The sequence below is a fragment of the Mandrillus leucophaeus genome, unplaced genomic scaffold, assembly GCF_000951045.1.
Source record: "Mandrillus leucophaeus isolate KB7577 unplaced genomic scaffold, Mleu.le_1.0 Scaffold556, whole genome shotgun sequence".
Classification (NCBI taxonomy): domain Eukaryota; kingdom Metazoa; phylum Chordata; class Mammalia; order Primates; family Cercopithecidae; genus Mandrillus; species Mandrillus leucophaeus.
This window is the reverse complement of record NW_012105986.1, coordinates 821,004-841,592: the sequence shown is the minus strand read 5'-3', so window position 1 is coordinate 841,592 and position 20,589 is coordinate 821,004. Positions and strand designations below refer to the sequence as shown.

The 20,589-nt window shown below is 39.8% G+C and overlaps 1 protein-coding gene across 4 annotated transcripts in view; it reads right to left on the bottom strand.

Moving 5' to 3' along the window:
- Positions 1-801: 801 nt before the first annotated feature.
- The window catches only part of LYPLA1 (lysophospholipase I), a 50,267-nt gene continuing 30,479 nt past the window's right edge, over positions 802-20,589 (bottom strand). The window contains exons 2-8 of one of the 4 annotated variants that reach the window (XM_011998098.1): positions 19,774-19,799; positions 17,292-17,339; positions 16,263-16,333; positions 9,473-9,546; positions 7,097-7,198; positions 5,468-5,644; positions 802-2,548 (exon numbers count right to left, since the gene is read on the bottom strand). In XM_011998098.1, the coding sequence (XP_011853488.1) occupies positions 2,495-2,548; positions 5,468-5,644; positions 7,097-7,198; positions 9,473-9,546; positions 16,263-16,333; positions 17,292-17,339; positions 19,774-19,793 (546 nt within the window). In that variant the 5' untranslated portion in view covers positions 19,794-19,799 and the 3' untranslated portion in view covers positions 802-2,494. Of the gene's footprint in view, positions 2,549-5,467; positions 5,645-7,096; positions 7,199-9,472; positions 9,547-16,262; positions 16,334-17,291; positions 17,340-19,733; positions 19,800-20,589 lie in introns of all 4 variants that reach the window. The other 3 variants (XM_011998101.1, XM_011998100.1, XM_011998099.1) reach the window with 3 other exon arrangements.

The window sequence follows — 20,589 nt, the reverse complement described above, 5'->3', positions numbered from 1 at the left end:
CTGAAGGACTGGTAGGATTTGGGCTGGCAAAAGTAAAAAAAAAAAAAAAAAAAAAAAAAAAAAAAAAGTGGTCACTTCAGTATCCAAAAGCAGAAAGTGAAGGACTACTTAACAGAACAGAAGGAATTCCTATATTCGGAAGAGTCAGAAGTCAATGTTGAAATAAAGGAGAAAAACTACTTGGATAATTGATTTATGACACTAATTTAAAAATCCCAGTGAATACTACATTACTAAAAACTTAAGCCGGGCGCTGTGGCTCAAGCCTGTAATCCCAACACTTTGGGAGGCCGAGACGGGCGGATCACGAGGTCAGGAGATCGAGACCATCCTGGCTAACCCGGTGAAACCCCGTCTTTACTAAAAAATACAAAAAACTAGCCGGGCAAGATGGCGGGCGCCTGTAGTCCCAGCTACTCTGGAGGCTGAGGAGAATGGCGTAAACCTGGGAGGCGGAGCTTGCAGTGAGCTGAGATCTGGCCACTGCACTCCAGCCTGGGGGACACAGCGAGACTCCGTCTCAAAAAACAACAACAACAAAAAACAAACAAACAAAAACTTCTTAAATAGGTAGAAACACTGAAAACCAAATTTGGGATATTATTTTTTAGCCAATTAAAACTGAGTAACAGGAGATTATTTCTTATGCCTGGTTCCATTCTAAGTCAACCACAACATTATAACATCATCAAAATTTCTCTCTCTGAATATATATTCTTTTAAGTACACTGTTATTTTCCTTCTTTTCATTATAGACATTCATTCCAAGTGTTAACATTCCAAATATTAAAATACTCAAAGTCACAGAAAAGTCAGAATTACATTTTATTTCACATTGATAGAAACCATGAAAAACATTTACATTTTCCCATGTTACAGCACATTTCAACGGAATATTTCTTGCCATAAATAATATTTTGCTGATTTGTAGAACTGAAATAACAGTTTATGTTCTTCAAGGTAAAGAAAAATGACATAGTAAATGATTGTTTAAAATTTTAAAATCCAGACATAAACATATGGCTTCATTATTAACATCCTATGTAGTCCATTACTAAGTTATTTCCATTATCGATTAGCACCCATTTATAAAGATGCATTCTTAATATTGTTTTGGTCAGCTGGAATACAGCAGAAAAATTAACAGAGTTCAGAAATATCAAGCATACATTTTTGCTACATATTAATCTGTATGGTAACTACATTTTATGTATAGGGTTCTGACTAGCCTTTATTACCCATAGTTTGTTTTCAAATAATTTTTATCAGTAATCTGGAAATTTTGACAATTTAAAATGATTGCTATTTTTATGTCTGCACGAAAAATTAATACAAAAAATAATTTGACTAAAGTGAAAATTTCAAGTAAGTCCACTGGCAGATTAAAATAAAGCAAAAAATTACAATAGATTCCTCATCTTCTATAGTAGTTGGTTTCAAACATATGCACAAAGTAAACTGTATGCTATGAGGAAATGAAATCATCTTAGAAGTTAGTTTTTAAGATCAGTCTTAAAGATATCTCAGAACATACTAGAATATGATCTAAGTATTCTTTCAGTTGTTTACAGAAAAATAAAACCATAGAATTATTCCTGTTACCTGGGTTGAAGATCCTAACAGCTAGGTGTAAATTTGGATAAGGTACAGTAATTTGAAATAAGTAGTGCATGAAGTTTTAATGTCTGGTTTCTCTATAAAGCATAAATAGATTTTAAATACTGTATATCTGTGACCCAGAATGTCAAATTATAGCATGTATTGACAGTAGCTGTCTATGGCAGAGAGGCAATACTTGGTCTGCTATGAAGAACAATAAAGAAAAAACAAACTTTTTTTTTTCTTGAGAGAAAAGAGTATTAAATAGAAATAATATCAGGGAAAATAAAAGCCTGGTCCCCAAATAAAAGGGCCATTAATTGAAGAGAACAATATTACTCTTTCTTGACAATGAACAGCATTATCCCTATTATTAGGAATAATGTAATACCACCTCATTCTTATTATGCATTACAATCATTATGTATATATGAACACATACATAAAAATACAGACACTGCATGGTGACTAAGCAATTTTGGAGTAAATCCATAGACTAAGTCACAGCATGCATAAATTGTTTATACCTTAACTGCTCATTTCTACCTGAACAAATTGTCATTAAGCATACTGCTAATTTTCAAATGATGTAATAAAAAATCTGGTGGCAGTACTGTATTATTTTGCTGAATTACATTTGAGAAAAAAGAAGCTACCTGCTTCATCTATTTTAATATAGTAGATTCTGGATCTTCTTATAAGAATACATGTATAGAAACTTAAAAGATCATACATTTCTCATGAGGAGACATTATTTGATCTGTGTCACTGGCGTGTATTTGCAAAACATTTTAACACTGCAAAACATTAGAAATTTGAAGACTGGGCATGGGAAAAGGTTTATACTCTACTACAATGATGCTGGTGTACTTCTACACAAGGCCTCTTAGTGACGTCAATCAATTGGAGGTAGGAGTTTATCAATGAATTGCTTGACATCCATCATTTCCTGTTTGGAATAAAGTAATTTAATAGGTAGGTAGTTATATAAGTCAAATTAAATTCCCACTAAAATGCCACTAATCAAATCTATGGTGTGCATAGTTAAGGTGAAATCACAGTTCTACTACAATTAAATAAGAGATAAAAGAGAAATGAGGCTCCAACAGAAATTTCAGAACATTTCCTACCATGATTTTTGTACAGTGAAATTACAGCTCCCATCCAGTATCTAGTTCTGCATCTTCCTATACTGGAAGAAAATAAAGACACTGGCGGGGGGCGGGCAGGGAAGTTTAGAAGCGATGGTACCTATACTGAGAAGTCTCAGTAAGTGTACAATTACTGACAACTAAGTATGAGTGACAAAGCAGAGCTTCTACCATTCTTTAAATTGAATTACATGCTAAATCCATAGCATTAACTATTTTGTGTCTTTCATAAGGAATTACACACAACTAACCATTTGATAGAGAGCATGTACCTAAGATGTTCCTGGGAAGATATGAACATTAATATACCAAAGATTTATCATAGAAGAAACCTTCTCCTCTTAGCCTCTTGCACTTGGTTCAGTTTTTTCACCTCCCTCAAACTCACTTCTGACTATTAGCTCTTATATTTCAAGGCCTTACTTAGCCTCACAGTGCCAAGTATTAGCAATGCAGCTAACCTTCAGCCTTGTAATTTAGTCACTCAGAAAAGAGCCCCGGTATGAAAGTGTTCTATTTCACAATACTCTGAAGTCCCAAAGAGTTTCCTGTGAGATCACCTCCCATTATCCTACTTCTCCTCATTTTCTGCTCCTCATTCAGTCCAGAGTCATCGTAGACTCATCTATGGAGCTTTTATGAAGCTCCAGGGTATTTGTGATGCAAAGCCCATGAGGAAAACAGCTGCTCTAGAGACCTTCAGTCCCTCTTGCACAAGTTAAGGGTTCCAGGACTTCCTCTGCCCTCCCTTTTCTGGATTCAACACTGTAATACTCTATGTCAGTAGGGGAACACCCTAGATTCCCAGGCACCCTTGTCTTTCTGGATAAATCATATTACCACTTCTTTCTCCGTCCCTAAAGTAAATGATTTAACCAGGCTGAGTGGTTGTAAAACTGTCAGTGTGACTGTCTCACCAGGAATCAATTTTTATTTTAGGTCTTTTCAAGCCTTCAAACGTACCCAGGTCTCCGGCCTCTTTCATTCTATCGAGTGACTGCACCTCCTATTTGACTGAAAAGTTAAGCACATCTAATATGAGCTCCCAAGCACTCTCTTCTCTCTCTCCACCTCCTGTTTACATTCATCCATCCTTCCTCCATTTTTTTTTTGGGGGGGCTCTCATTCTGTCACTCAGCCTGGAGTGCAGGGTGCCAACATGGTTCACTGCAGCGTCAACCTCCTGAGATCAAGTGATTCTCTCGCCTCAGCCTCCAGAGTAGTTGGGACTACAGGTGCCCACCACCTCACCCAGCCCGTCCTCTTCTATCTTGATTGAAAATGGTTTTCTCCTCTTTGAAGGCAAGCACTATACATCTCAGGACTTAATTCTATTCTATGATCCCTCTGAGAATGCCTCTATCAATTATCATTTTACTGCATCTTCTTCCTCCCTACCTCCACTCATACGTCTTTCTCTGATCCCACTGAAGAACAGATTTCCTACTCTTCTCCCTCTTTACCAAAACTTTTTTAAAAGGTCTATGTATGTTGCCTCTGCTTCCTCATTTCCCTATCCACTTCACACAATCCTTTGCATTTTGGCCTTATCTACCCAAACATCCGAGGTCACAGGTGGCTTAATATTGGATACTTTCTTTCTAACCTATTTCTCCTTAATCCTTCTTTGGAACACATTACACATCTCCTTCCCACTCTGAAATTCTCTCCTCCCATACTCTCAACACCCAACTCCTTTTCTCATTAGGCTAAACTTCAACGTGTCCCCTAAAGTTCTATCCCTGAGCTTTTTTTCTTATGATGCTTTCTCAAGATAATTATACACTGATCAATTATATTAGTAATTATTTCAAATCTCCATTTCCAGGCTTGAACTTCAGACAAGTATTTCCAACATCCTATTTTGATATTGTGGGGGCACATCGATCTCAATACATTAAACTCAGTATTATCTCCTTCCTTTACTCTAAAACTGTTTCTTGCACCTACTTTTTATGATGGCATCAGAGCTAGAAATCTCAGGCCCTTTTGATACTTTCTTGGTTACTACACCCCAAAGATGAATCTCTAAATCCTACTGGATCACCTGTCTCTAGAATGTAGATCAGATCACATCTCACTTCAACCAAAAACACTGACGCTTCCTGTTGCCTAGAGAGTAAGTCCCTTCTCAGTACAAAGAGTCCCTGTTCCCTATGTCTTCTGTCCTATAGCTTTTCCTAAGACTCCAGTCAGACTGAATGGCTTGCTTTTCCTGTCCTATAGTTCTATAGTCCTATAGTTCTTTCTCTGCACATTTGCTATTCAAATCCCACCATTTTTCAAAATCTAGCTGTTTCATCATGGTCTCAGTGCCTCCTAAGATAAAATTAATCTCTTCTCATTTTTTCAGGGCACCTTTTGTTATTTTCCAAGGCCACTTTTTAAAGCTTCTAATACAATGTATATCACACCCTGCTATCCATACAGTTACTTAGACATGCATCTTTCTATTAAATTTTAATTTACCTTAAATTTTAACGAAAGGGAATGTTTATTATTCATCTTTGAATTATGTACAATGTTGTGTATAATAGCCAATCAATAGATACTTGTTGAATTAAGTTGAATACACTCTCATCTAATGACCTGCTAACTTATGACTCAGTATGAATTAGCTCATTTAAATCCCCAAGCATTCAAATGTTACTTTCCTTGAAAATATTACATGAAAAAAGTTGCAAATATGGCGCTGACCACTGCTTCCAGACACCTACCTGTTGACACGAACTGTGCATCATACCTTCATAGGTTTTAAAGGTCACATTGACTGGATTCACCAATGTTTTTAGTTTTTCAACCGTAAGAGAACCAAACATCAGGGGAACTAAAGGGTCACAATCCCCGTGGCACTGGAGAATAGAAATATCTCTATTAGCACCACCGACAGGACCCTGCAAAAAGCAAAAGAAGAAATAGTATTATTTTTGTAAAAGTATAGGACACTATGCCAGGCATTTAAAATTGTACACAAATATGCATATATGTAACATATTAGAAGTTATATTTGGCCAAAAAAATAAAATTCCTTCCATCCATATACTCACAACATCCCTTTATTTGACTTCTATAGGCTGTATGATCACCTTGCTTCACATTATGTTATCTTTCCAATGAATGAGTTCCTTGAAGCAGATTACATATATGCTTTTTTGTTTTGTTTAGTTTTTTTGAGACGGAATCTTGCTCCGTTGCCCAAGCTGGAGTGCAGTGGCATGATCTCGGCTCATTGCAACCTCCGCCTCTCAGGTTCAAGCAATTCTCCTGCCTCAGCCTCCTGAGTAGCTGGGATTACAGGCACATGCCACCACACCCAGCTAATTTGTTTGTATTTTTTAGTAGAGACAGGGTTTCACTGTGTTACCCACGGGATGGTCTCGATCTCCTGAACTTGTGATCCACCCGCCTCAGCCTCCCAAAGTGTTGGGATTACAGGCGTGGGCCACCACGCCTGGCCAAGCAGATTATATTTTAATCCATCTTTATATTTTCAGCTTTTTTTTTTGTTTGGTTGGTTGTTTTAGTACTTTGAGTTGCTGTTTTATTCAGCTATCTATTTTTTGTTTTTTTAAAGGCAGGGTCTTGCTCTGTCACCCAGGCTGGAGTGAAGTAGCACAATCGTGGCTCACTGCAATCTCCACCTCCTGGGTTCAGGTGATTCTCATGCCTCAGCCTCCTGAGTAGCTGGGATTGTAGGCGTGCACCACCACGCCCAGCTAATTTTTGCATTTTTAGTAGCTATTGGGGTTTCACTATGTTAGCCAGGCTGGTCTCGAACTCCTGACCTGAGGCGATCCGCCTGCCTCAGCCTCCCGAAGTGCTGGGATTACAGGTGTGAGAAACCGCACCTGGCCTAAAAATAAGTATTATTTCTATGTGTTAAAAAGAGTCCTCATTTTCATAAATATCCTAAAATGTATCAAATCCTTCTAAGATTTGTGACAATAAGGTTTCTTTCTAATTCCATTCTATGTACTCCACAATAAAGACAGTATAGCATACAGAGATAAGGCCTAGTAAAACATCACAAAAGTCTAAGAAAATTCTTTTTTAAAAAAGGATGAGTGCTGAGGACTCGGTGATGGTGATGTGTCAGTGTAGTGTCACTGACTGCAGCAAATACATGGCCGTGGAGGTGGGGATGCTGATGGTGGGAAGGCTGTGCATGTGTGGGGACAGGAGGTAGACAGTAACTGTATTTTCTGCTCAGTTTTGCTGTAAATTTAAAACTTCTCCAGAAAATAAAGTTTATTAATAAAAAAAAACCAAGATGACTTTATCTCCAACATTATCTGCTAGCTACCTTTAGCTCAGTAATCTCATGTTGAGTGCATCAACCAAGTTACCTGTGGAAAGGAAGCCCGAAGTGGAAGCCAGCAACTGAGTGCAGTGACACCTGCTAGTTTCTGCTGCGTGGTAAGGGCAGTATATAAAGATAAAGCACCTCCCTGAAAAGACAAGCAGGGAAAGTCAATGGAACACACATGCTTGCCCACAGCAATTTAGGGAATTTCTTGTTACTAATGATATCCATAAAAAAATCAAACTCGGTGGCTGATGTCAAATCAAATCAGGCAAAAAGCGGAAATACAAACACACCCCACTGTGTCCTAAAGGACTTGGTTCTACACCAGAGAACACACAGACTTCCTTTCTGACGAGACATAGTTTGTACTATGGGAAACTGCTGCACTTACAACATGCCTTAGGAATATTCTGAATTTATATTTTCTCCTTTGCAGAGTTTAAAGCATAAAATCCAATCTTGTCTTAAATTGGTATTACTTAGTTTTTTCTTTTCTTCTTTTTTTTTTTTGAGATGGAGTTTCAAACACTCGTTGCCCAGGTGGGAGAGCAATGGTGTGATCTTGGCTCACCACAACCTCCGCCTCCCACGTTCAAGTGATTCTCCTGCCTCAGCCTCCCGAGTAGCTGGAATTATAGGCATGCACCACCACGCCCGGCTACTTTTGTATTTTTAGTGGAGACAGGGTTTCTCCATGTTGGTCAGGCTGGTCTCAAACTCCTGACCTCAGGTGATCCGCCTGCCTTGGCCTCCCAAAGTGTTGGGATTACAGGTGTGAGCCACCGCACCTGGCCCTTAAATTGGTATTACTTTCTAAACGAGAATTTAAGATAGTAAGAACTATTTAGCAGACAGCTTCAGAGTATCTGCCTACCTAGCTCACAACACCCTGCATTCTGGAAGCTGCACTCCTGCCACCATCCAGGAGCCCCATCACTTTGACCATGCCCATGGGTTACTGCAACACATGAGTACACGAAAGCCTTTCACATCCCAGGCAGTGATGTTCTTTCTCCCGGCACTGTGGAAATGGGATTCGGTGACCACCAGTCACTCTCTGTGTGGCTACACCCGTAACATGTAAATTCAAGAGCTAGAAAAGCTATAGGCTGCAAAAGCCAAGATGGCCAACTGTTTATGGAAAGGTAAACGAAGCAGATAAGCAAAGAAACAAGAGATGAGAGATGGTGAGCAAGGCACGACTGCTTTTCAATTTCTAGCTACTTCCTGAGGCCCTGCCTCATTTTCCTCCGTAGTTTCCTTGATAAGATGCCATAGACTCATCATAGCTTACTCCTTGCTTGAGGTATTGAGCTGTTTCCTATATATACTGTAATGAATGAGTATCAAATATACAGATTCCCACATGAACTTGTTATTCTGGATCATTATTATTATTTTTTTTGAGACAGAGTCTCAGCTCTGTTGCCTAGGCTGAAGTACAGTGGTGCGATTTTTGCTCACTGCAACCTCTGTCTCCTGGGTTCAAGTGATTTTCCTGCCTCAGCCTCCAGAGTAGCTGGGATTACAAGTGCGCCCCACCATGCCCAGCTAATTTTTGTATTTTTAGTAGAGACGGAGTTTCACCGTGTTGGCTGGGCTGGTCTCAAACTCCTAACCTCAAGTGATCTGCCCACCTTGGCCTCCCAAAGTGCTGGGATTACAGGCGTGAGCCACTGCGCCTGGCCTGGATCATTAATTTTTGTCCCTGTGTTTATGTCACAATGTGTATTACAGTATACATTATCTGTAAGTTTCAACAAACACCAAATCAATAACACCTTTTCACTATATTGTATCAACAAGTCTTTCTATTGATTCTATCTTCTAAATAAGTTCAGAATTCTGACATCTCCCTAATTAAGGTAATTCGAACACTAAGTTGCTAACTTGGAAGATTTACAGATGAGAAGTTAGAACATCTGGGGACTGGTTCCATGGCAAACAGCTTACAAGCCGCAAGGTCTGTATGAGGAAGCTGTGTCTGTGGAGGGAATACAGAAAGCAAGGGAAAAAGTACAGAGACGAAGAAAGATGCCAAAAATAAACACCACATATTTATACCTAAAACCTGTAATATGTGAAGGTAAAGGGAAGAAATTATCTTGTCTTCCACTTTACTGTTCCTATCAGTAGTCTCCTCCTAGAGAGGGGACTCTGCCTTGTGTTTTCAGAGTTCTAATTAATTAAAAGGATACACTGTGTTAACTTAGAAATTTAATTACTTGTGTATTATAGTTATTTTAAGAAGAAATTAATTAGTTCTAGTACATTCAAACTTAAACATTAAAGGTAAGTGTATCAGTCAAGATTTTTTAACATCAAAAAAGACTACTCCATAGAAAGGATTAATGCAGCACAGACTTCTAGATAAGTATACTGATGGTACTGACATTCCACTTAAATTTTATCTTACCTGAGAAAACCCTCCCAAAATAATTCTGTTAGAAGGAATGCCATTCTTCACTTCTTGATCAATCAAAGCTTTTACTAAAAACAACATGAAAGTTAGTCAGCAATACTTTCAGAGTTAAGCCCACTGATAAAATTTAAATTAGGAAAAATTAATAATAGAAAAGCACAATTACTTTTAAGGCAGAAATGGTGAAAAATTCAAAGCACTTCATTAAAATACAAAATTAGAATGTATTTTCATATGCCAACAGAGAACAATGTGAAAAGGAAATTAAAAAAAAAAATCCAATTTAAAATAGTCACACATAAAATTAAATAAGAATTAACCAAAGAAGTGAAAGGTCTCTATAACGAAAACTATAAAACACTGATGAAAGAGGACACCAAAAAATGGAAAACAGATTCCATGTTCATGGATAAGAAGAACCAATAACAATATTGATTGTTATTGTTCATGAATTCTTCTAATCCATGAACATGGAATATTTTTCCCATACTACCCAAAGCAATCTACAGATTCAATGCATTCTCTATGAAAACACCAAAGACAATCTTCACAGAAAGATAAAAACCATCCTAAATATTTATTTTATTTTATTTTATTTATTTATTTATTTTGAGACAAGTCTCACTCTGTCACCCAGGCTGGAGAGCAGTGGCACGATCTCAGCTCACTGCAAGCTCCACCTCCTGGGTTTACGCCATTCTCTTGCCTCAGCCTCCCAAGTAGCTGGGAAGCTGGGACTACAGGCGCCTGCCACCATGCCCGGCTAATTTTTTGTATTTTTAGTAGAGACGGGGTTTCACCATGTTAGCCAAGATGGTCTCGATCTCCTGACCTCATGAGCCACCCACCTTGGCCTCCCAAAGTGCTGGGATTATATGCAGGAGCCACTGTGCCTGGCCCCCTAAAATTTTTATGGACTCACAAATGACTCAGAGTAGCCAAAGCTATCCTAAGCAAAAATAATAGAACTAGAGGAATCACATTACTTTTCAAATTATACTACAGAGCTATAGTAACCAAAACTGCATGGTACTGGCATAAGAACAGACACATAGACTAATGGAACAGAATGGAGAACCTAGAAACAAATCCACACACCTACAGTGAATTCATTTTCGACAAAGGTGTCAAGAACATACACTGGGGAAACGACAGTCTCTTCAATAAAAATGGTGCTGGGAAAACTGGATATCCAAATGGAGAAGAATAAAATTAGACCCTATCTCTTGCTGTATACAAAAATCAAATCACAATAAACACTTAAATCTAAGACCTCAAACTATGAAACTGCTACAAGAAAAAATTGGAAAAATCTCCAGGGCATTGGTCTGGGCAAAAATTTCTTGAGAGATACCCCACAAGCACATCCACCAATGCAAAAATGGACAAATGGGATCACGTCAAGTTAAAAAGCTTCTGCAGAGCAAAGGATACAATCAACAAAGCAAAGAGACAACCCACAGAATGGGAGAAAATATTTGCAAACTACCCATCTGACAAGAGATTAATAACCAGAATATATAAGGAGCTTTAACAACTCTATAGGGAAAAATCTAATAATCTGATCAAAAAATGGGTCAGGCTGGGCACAGTGGCTCATGCCTATAATCCCAGCCCTTTGGGAGGCCGAGGAGGGCAGGTCACGAGGTCAAGAGATAGAGACCACCCTGACCAACATGGTAAAACCCCATCTCTACTAAAAATAAAAAAATTAGCAGGGCGTGGTGGCACGTGCCTGTAGTCCCAGCTACTCGGGAGGCTGAGGCAGGAGAATCACTTGAACTTGGGAGGCGGAGGTTGCAGTGAGCCAAGATTTCGCCACTGCACCCCAGCCTGGCAACAGAGCAAGACTCCATCTCAAACAAAACAAAACAAAACAAAACAACCACCCACCACCAAATGGGCCAGAGATCTTAATAGACATTTCTGAAAAGATGACATAAAAATGGCAAAGGTGCCCAACATCACTGATAGCCAGCAAAATGCAAATCAAAGCTACAATTAAGTATCATCTCACCCTAGTTAAAATGGTTTTTATTCAAAAGACAGTTAATAACAATTGCTGGTGAAGATGTGGAGAAAAGGGAACCCTCATACACTGTTGGTCGGAATGTAAATTAGTACAACTACTACGGAGAACACTTTGGAGGTTCCTCAAAAACTAAAAATTGAGCTACCATATGATCCAGCAATCCCACTGGATATATACTCAAAATAAAGTATCTTTCTTTTATCTATATTTGGGTATATATCTTTTGGGATATATACCCAAAAGAAAGGAAATCAGTATACTGAAGAGATATCTGCACTCCCGTGTTTGTTGTAGCACTGTTCCCAATAGCCAAGATTTGGAAGTAATCTATGTGTCCATCAACAGATGACTGGATGAAGAAAATGTGGTACATATACACAATGAAGTAGTATTCAGCCATAAAAAAAGAATGAGATTCAGTCATTTGCAACAACACAGATGGAACTGGATATCATTAAGTGAAATAAGCCAGACACAGAAAGACAAACATTGCATGTTCTCACTTTTTTGTGGGATCTAAAACTAACTGAACTCACAGACACCGAGAGTAGTAGAAGTATGGTTATCAGAGGCTGGAAGGGTAGTGGGGGGCTGGAGGTGAGGTACAGACAGTTAATGGGTACAAAAAAAACAGAGTAAGACCTACTATTTGACAGCACAATAGGGTGACTATAGTCAATAGTAACTTAGTGTACATTTTAAAATAACTTACAAGAGTGTAAATGGATTCTTTGTAACTCAAAGGATAAATGCTTGAGGGGATAGACACCCCATCTTCCATGATGTGCTTATTTCACATTGTATCCCTGTATCAAAACATCTCACATACCCATAAATATGTACACCCACTATGTACCCACAAAAATTAAAAATAAAAAAACAAAATTCCCATTAAATATTTTAACAACAGTTCTTTCTCCCAAGAGATGGATTCTTAAAAAATTAATAGTTAATTCTGCTCATATATATCCCATGTTTCTCTCTTCAATGAACCATAGGCATTCATACCTAAAAGTTGTCATTTTAAAATTGTACGTAGTTAAGTGTTTAAAATCATTCATTCTATTGTTTTAAAAAAATCACAGAATTGGGCAGGCACACAGTGGCTCACGCCTGTAATCCCAGCACTTTGGAAGGCTGAGGCGGGCAGATCAACTTGGGCCAGGAGTTTGAGACCAGTCTGGCCAACATGGTGAAACACCGTCTCTACTAAAAATACAAAAATTAGCCGGGCGTGGTGGCACAGACCTGTAGTCTAGCTACCTGGGAGACTGAGACAGGAGAATCACTTGAACCTGGGAGGTGGAGGTTGCACTGAGCTAAGATTGCGCCACCGCACTCCAGCCTGAGCAACAGAGCAAGACTCCATCTAAAAAAAAAAAAAAAAAAAAATTACAGAATCAATCTCTTTCGCTCGCTCTCACTCTCTCTCTCTGTCTCTATCTCTCTCTCAAAACAAGGTCTCACGCTGTTGCCTGACCTCCCAGGCTCAAGCAATCCTCCCACCTCAGACTCTCAAGCAGCTGGGGGGCCACAGATATGTGCCACCACGCCCAGCTAATTTTGTTTATTTTTTGTACAGACTCTTGCCCAGGCTGGTTTTGAACCCCTGGGCTCAAGTGATCCTCCTGCCTCAGCCTCTCAAAGTGCTAGGATTACAGGTATGAGCAACATCCTTTGGCCTCAATCATCTTTTACCTAAGGGTAAGGGCACTATGTACCCCCAACTATGTAACCTGAGCACTGTCTTCTTTGCTCAGTAGCACATTCTCTTTTGTTCTTTCTTTCCTGGCTGAGTCTGATTCTAATTCTCTCCAATGAGTCATCACTTCATAGAGGAAAGAAGTAACAAGTATTTCATGGGCCAACTCTACTGTTAGGACAGAATTTTTCACTCTGGAACTCATGAGGCCCACGTATCTTCTTCACAGGCCCCAGGCCCTCCCTGTTTTCCACAGCGTCTAACTCTTACTCTCATACTTTTGTTGTCTATTATTTTCAGACAAAATCCTAACTCTAGGATTCTAACTTTAAACTACTTTTTGATAATCCCCTAAGTCAGTGTTGTTGGTTTGACATTCCCAGATATCTCACATCTTTTGAATGTATTTTCACTATTTTAAAGACCTTAAAGAGTTCTTTTAAAACAAAAGGGTTGCACCCAATGGCTTGTGTCTGTAATCCCAGTACTTTTGGGGAGGATCACCTGAGGGTAGGAGTTTCCCACCAGCCTGGACAACATAATGAGAATTCGTCTCTACAAAACAGTTTAAAAATTAGCCAGGCATGGTGGCACATGCCTGTAGTCCCAGCTACTCAGGAGTTGAGGCGGTAGAGTTGCCGGAGACCAGGAATTTGAGGCTGCAGTGAGATATGATCACCAACTGTACTCTAACCTGGGCAATAATCTCTAAATAACAGTCTCTAAACAATAGTCTCTAAATAACTGATATACTATGTAAATAAAAAAATTACCAAAAAGCAGAACAATTCACAGCCAGCCTGTCTCACCATTGCTGTCCACATCCACCTACACCCACCCACACTCAGGAGTCACCAAACAGATTTTCCTGAAAGCAATCCCACTCCTCGCATTATTATACTTGTCAATATTTCAGTACACACGTGTAAAAGAAAAGCACATTCCTGTGCATTTCTTTCTTTCTTTCTTTTTTGAGACGGAGTTTCGCTCTTATTGCCCGTGCTGGAGTGCAACGGTGGGATCTCAGCTCACCGCAGCCTCTACCTCCCGGGTTCAAATGATTCTCCTGGCTCGGCCTCCCAGATAGCTGGGATTACAGGCAGGAACCACCACATCCGGCTAATTTTGTATTTATAACACAGACGGGGTTTCTCCATGTTGGTCAGGCTGATCTCGAACTCCCGACCTCAGGCAATCCGCCCGCCTCCGCCTCCCAAAGTGCTGGTATTACAGGCATGAGCCACTGCGCCCGGCCTCCTGTGCATTTCTTAAAAATAGACACATCCTAGTAAGTTAGCGTTCTGTTTCCCCTCCGAACAAATGGAATTACCATAATCATAAAGGAGATGGACTACTAACCAGAGACCAGGCGGGTTTTGTAAAGTAGAGCTAATACTTCACAGGGGTGTCAAATGAGGTGCTCCATAAAAAACACCTAGCTTCTAAACAGTTATGTGCTCAATCAGTGGCACCTGTTATTATTACCACACTAAAATTAACAACTTTTTTTTCTGAGACAGAGTCTCCCTCTGTCGCCCAGGCTGGAGTGCAATGACACAATCTCAGCTCACTGCAACCTCCGCCTACTGGGTTCAAGTGATTCTCCTGCCTCGGCGTACCGAGTAGCTGGGATCATAAGCACCTGCCACCATGCCTGGCTAATTTTTCTGTATTTTTAGTAGAGACAGGGGTTTCACCATGTTGGTCAGGCTTGTCTCGAACTCCTGACCTCAGGTGATCCGCCTGCCTTGGCCTCTCAAAGTACTGGGGTTATAGGCAAGAGTCACCACACTCAGCCACATTTTCACTGTTTCTTATCATTATACTCATTATATCATTATTTTCACTGTTATTCTAAGTCTCTTTAATGAAGACAACTGGCCAAAACGATTTTTTTTTTTTTGAGATGGAGTTTCATTCTTGTTGCCCAAGACAGAGTACAATGGTGCAATCTCAGCTCACTGAAACCTCTGCCTCCTGGGTTCAAGTGATTCTCCTGCCTCAGCCTTCTGAGTAGCTAGAATTACAGGCGTGTGCCACCATGCCCAGCTAATTTTTTTCAGTAGAAACGGGGTTTCACCATGTTAGCCAGGCTGGTCCCGAACTCCTGACCTCAGATGATCTGCCCACCTCAGCTTCCCAAAGTGCTGGGATTACAGGCATGAGCCACCGCGCCTGGCCGGCCCAACCTATTAAACATTCTGTTGTTTTCTCCATTTTTCTACGTAAATCAAAGCAAAACTATTATATGTCTGAGAGAGTTAAAGCTTGATAAATGCAATTTTTCCCCATCCACTTCATCTCCATTGCCCATACTCAAGTGAGTCCATGTGGAGACTGTGGCAAACAAGTAACAGAGTGACCAGAAAGGAAAACAAGCCTGGGCAACATAGGGAGACCCTGTGTCTACAAAAAAAAAAAAAAAAAAAAATTAAAAACTGGCTGGGCATGGTGGTGTGCGCCTCTGTGGTCCCAGCCTACTCAGGAAGATGAGGTGGAAGGGTTGCTTGAGTTCAGGAGGTCAACGCTGCAGTGAGCTTTGATCACGCCACTACACTCCAGCCTGGCTGACAGAGCAAGACTCTCTCTGGGGTGCAGGGGGTGAAAGGAAGGAAACAGCAGTGCCTCCTGAGATTAGATAAATGTGGAATTTTTTTCTTTTTTTTTCTGAGACGAAGTTTTGCTCTTGTTGCCCAGGCTGGAGTGCAGTGGGGTGACCTCAACTCACTGCAACCTCCACCTCCCAGGTTCAAGCAACTCTCCTGCCTCAGCCTCTCAAGTGGCTGGGATTACAGGCGCCAACCACCACGCCCAGTTAATTTTTTGTATTTTTAGTAGAGATGGGGTTTCACCATGCTGGCCAAGCTGGTCTCGAACTCCTGACCTTTAGGTGATCCACCCACCTCCACCTCCCAAAGTACTGGGATTACAGGCGTGAGCCACCGTGCGTGGCCCAAATGTGTAATTTTTAACCAGTACCGATATGATTACTGAATCTACTAAAAGCATTTAAGAACACTTTTGGCTTCATAAACATTTTCTGTACTTACTATTTTCTGCTGCCTGTTTAATCCCAGATTCATCCTCCTGTGAATCTGGTGAAAGCCCAATAATATCAAACCTGTAAAATAAGGCAAAATCTTAAAAGAACCATTTGATTCTAAGAAAATCTATTATTGTAGTAAGTATATTTTACTCCATTCACGGTAGCTTGGATTAAAAGGCTAACCAGAAATATTCTTTTTTATTTTATTTTATGTTGTTTTCCTTTTCTTTTTTTTCTGAGATGAAGTCTCACTCTGTTGCTCAGGCTGAAGTGCAGTGGCATGATCTCAGCTCACTCCAGCCTCCCCCTCTCAGGTTCAAGCGATTCTCCTGTGTCAGTCTCCTGAGTAGCTGGTACTACAGACGTATGCCACCACACCTGGCTAATTTTTGTATTTTTAGTAGAGAAGGGGTTTTGCTGTGTTGGCCAGGCTGGTCTTGAACTCCTGACCTCAGTTATCAGCCTGCCTCGGCCTCCCAAAGTGCTGGGATTACAGGTGTGAGCCACCATGCCTGGCTAAAGTCATCGTTTTTTAACAGACCTGATGGTAGGAGTCTCAGAGAACAGTTAGGAAAAATCATAGTCTGGAAGTAGCACATAGGAACAAAAAACTGACCCTACTTTCTGACAGTAAAGTGCAGAGGGAATGTGAGGGTATCTTCAGAGGGCTGGAAGGGAAGCGGTTTCCTTAAAAACAACCCAGACAGGCAAGAAATTGGAGGCTGTGGTTTAATAGGGGTCATTCGAATGTTGGGTTACTAAAACCAACAAAGGTTTATCAAGCAGCAGCAGATATTCTCCCACATTATTTTTATTCAAAAATTCTCTCCTATTTCTCTACCTGTATGTATAGCTCCTTAAGTTTACCCCTAAATCTAGAGTATAAAAATGTAAATAAAGAAAGGTTAAGGTTAACTATGCAACTTCGCAATTTAAAAAACAGCTAAATAAAAATTGCTGTACACAAAAGCATTTCTGAAAACATTAAATCAGTAATATAATGTTCTTATTGAATAAGTAAATTCTTACTTACCATGAAGGCATAGCCATGTTCATATTTAATGTAACAGGCCTAACAGGCCTACATGGAAAAGAAAAAACAAAACAACAAAATCAGAATAACAACGCGTAAGAACTGATAAATTCCATTAATCAAAAACAGATAATTACTTGAGACCTACACAAAACTATATGCTACAGTTTTAACATATGAACTGTTTTACTTCATCCACACCTGTACAACTCTGCTTTCCATGCCCCTCCAAATGTGTTCTGAAGACAGAGCAACAGCAACAAAGGACGAAGTCTGACAAATATATTTTCCTTCTCAACACCCTTACTTACTACCTTTGACTTCTCAGACATGAGAAGAGAAACCAGAAACCAAGACAGTTGGAAATGTATAAAATACGAGATTCTGGTATGGGGCTAAGGACAATGAGCGATTTATTACACTGATACCGTAGCATCAATTCTCATATGCTCAGATTACACTTTTGTTAATTTTCTAGTTCTTAGCTATGTACTCTCTTGATTAAGAGACCTCTAAATAAATAAGGGAAATCCAAAATTTGCCTAAGTGCCCACTATAGCCAATTCAAGTCTGTGATTAAAAATATGCTAGATAATCAGAATTTGGCTCCATTCAAACAAAAGAAAAATAAACACACTCTAACTACATCTCACCACCTTCCTCCTGATTCATGAAGTCCACCTTAGAGGTTAAAACCGTATCAAAATTTCTTTGAGAATACAAACTTCCCTATGTTCGGCAACAGCCTTTTAAAGCAGTTCAACTTAGGGCAAATATCAATATCCATTCCAATGTAATTAAGAATTCTGGGCCGGGCGGGGTGGGTCACGCCTGTAATCCCAGCACTTTGGGAGGCCAAGGTGGACGGATCACCTGAGGTCAGGAGTTTGAGACCAGCCCGGCCAACATGGTGAAACCCTGTCTCTATTAAAAACACAAAAAATTAGCCAGGCATGGTGGCAGGTGCCTGTAATTCCAGCTACTCGGGAGGCTAAGGCAGGAGAATCGCTTGAACCCGGGAGGCAGAGGTTGCAGTGAACTGCGATTATGCCACTGCACTCCAGCCTGGGCGACAGAGAGACTGTCTCAAAAAAAAAAAAAAAAAAGAAAGAAAAAAATTCTGTCTCTTGCTTGAGCAGAATGAGAGGACATAGAGACCCTAGCCGCAGTATTCACTGTAGCTTACAGAGGTAAGACAGACCCTGTATTTCAGGATAAAAAGAGGACGAAATGTTTTCTTAACCAATCTTCTCAGCTATTGTTCTTCTTCCCATTCCCTCTTTCATGTTCATCTATCTGTCCCAAATCTACTGCTACTACCACTTCTGGGAATGAATTACTAACCGATATGAGTATGTCCAATCCCTTCTTGTCTTCTCCATGGTGATTGCTTCTCAGCAACCTTTTGACCTAAATTAAGCGTGTCCAATCATTTGGTTTCCCTGGGCTACATTGGAAGAAGAATTGTCTTGGGCCACACATAAAAATACATTAACACTAACAATAGCTGATGAAGTAAAAAATAAAATTGTATTTAAAAATAGCAAAAAAATATATATATAATCTCATAACATTTTAAGACAGTTTACTAATTTGTTGTATTGGGCTGCATTCAAAGCTGACCTGGGCCACAGGTTGGACAAGCTTGACCTAATGTGCCAATCTTATTGATCTTCTAAGTTTGCTCAAAACTTACTAATTTCTTTTTGACATCCACAAATACTTTCAGAGCCAGAATTCAAAACCAAACCTATCATATTCCAAAGTCTGTGCTCTTTCCACAGTACATCAACATTGCCCCAAATGATAAAATTAAAGAGTGTTTTCAACATAAGATTTCTCACAAATCTAACAGGTAAATCCCCTTCAGAGATACCCTAGGGATATCCTAGAACTTTATAGATATTTGTACATCTAAAATAATTTTTCTGGGAGGCCAAGGCAGGTAGATCACTTGAGATCAGGCGTTTGAGCCTGGCCAACATGGTGAAACCCTGTCTCTATTAAAAATACAAAAACTAGCTGGGTGTGGTGGCACACACCTGAAATCCCAGCTACTCTGGAAGCTGAGGCAGGAGAATCACTTGAACCCAGGAGGCGGAGGTTGCAGTGAGCTGAGATCATACCACTGCACTCCAGCCTGGGTGGCAGAGTGAGACTCTGTCTCAAAAATAAATAAATTAATTAATTAAATAATTTTCCTGGTCTTAAGTTCAGCTGACTTCCAAGACAGCAATATTTTAAATTGCTTAACAAAAGAGAAAAAGAGAAAAAAAAAATTTAAGAAACATTTTAAAGAAATTCTACTAATCTTTATTTTTAAACAGAATATTTAAAAAATAAAAATTAACTATATTCAAATACTTTTCTGGAAGGATAAAGCAATCACAATTGCTCCTCTCCAGACTCTGAATCACAAGTCTGAAGATCAGAAATACTCACGCATGCGGGCAGATATATTTGATATGTGAACTTCTGATACCTGCAAAGGCTTCTGCCCATCCGTGCCTGGTGGAAAAATCATTTGAATAATGCTATTAGATACTGTTTTAAATTCCAATAAGTTAGTAGCAGAAGAGTACTTTAAAAAACTGTGAAGATAAATGTTAAATCCTAAAAATATGTTTTTTTGTTTGTTTGTTTTGTATTTTTTTTGACGGAGTCTCACTCTGTCGCCCGGGCTGGAGTGCAGTGGCGAGATCTCGGCTCACTGCAAGCTCCGTCTCCTGGGTTCGCACCATTCTCCTGCTTCAGCCTCCTGAGTAGCTGGGACTACAGACGCCCGCCACCACGTCTGGCTAATGTTTTCTATTTTTTAGTAGAGACGGGGTTTCACCATGTTAGCCAGAATGGTCTTGATCTCCTGACCTTGTGATCCACCCACCTTGGCCTCCCAAAGTGCTGGGATTACAGGCATGAGCCACCGTGCCCAGCCTAAAAATACCTTTAAAATGTGGGCCCTCAATACTATTAAAACAATACCCTGAATCTAAAAACAACCCAACAGCTGTTATTTAAGTTTTACCTAGGGATAAAGATGATTTCTCAGATTTCTGAACAGCAATGTGTGCCCCTTCAGATATTTCCACAGGGCTTCACAACTTCCAAAATATAGATATATTTTTAAAATATCTTTATACAATGTACTTATAAAGTAGGCAAGACAAATAAGATAATTAACATTTTACATAAAGAAACAAAGCCTTGGCTGGGTGCAGTGGCTCACGCCTGTAATCCTAGCACTTTGGGAGGGTGAGGCAGGCAGATCACCTGAGGTCAGGAGTTTGACACCAGCCTG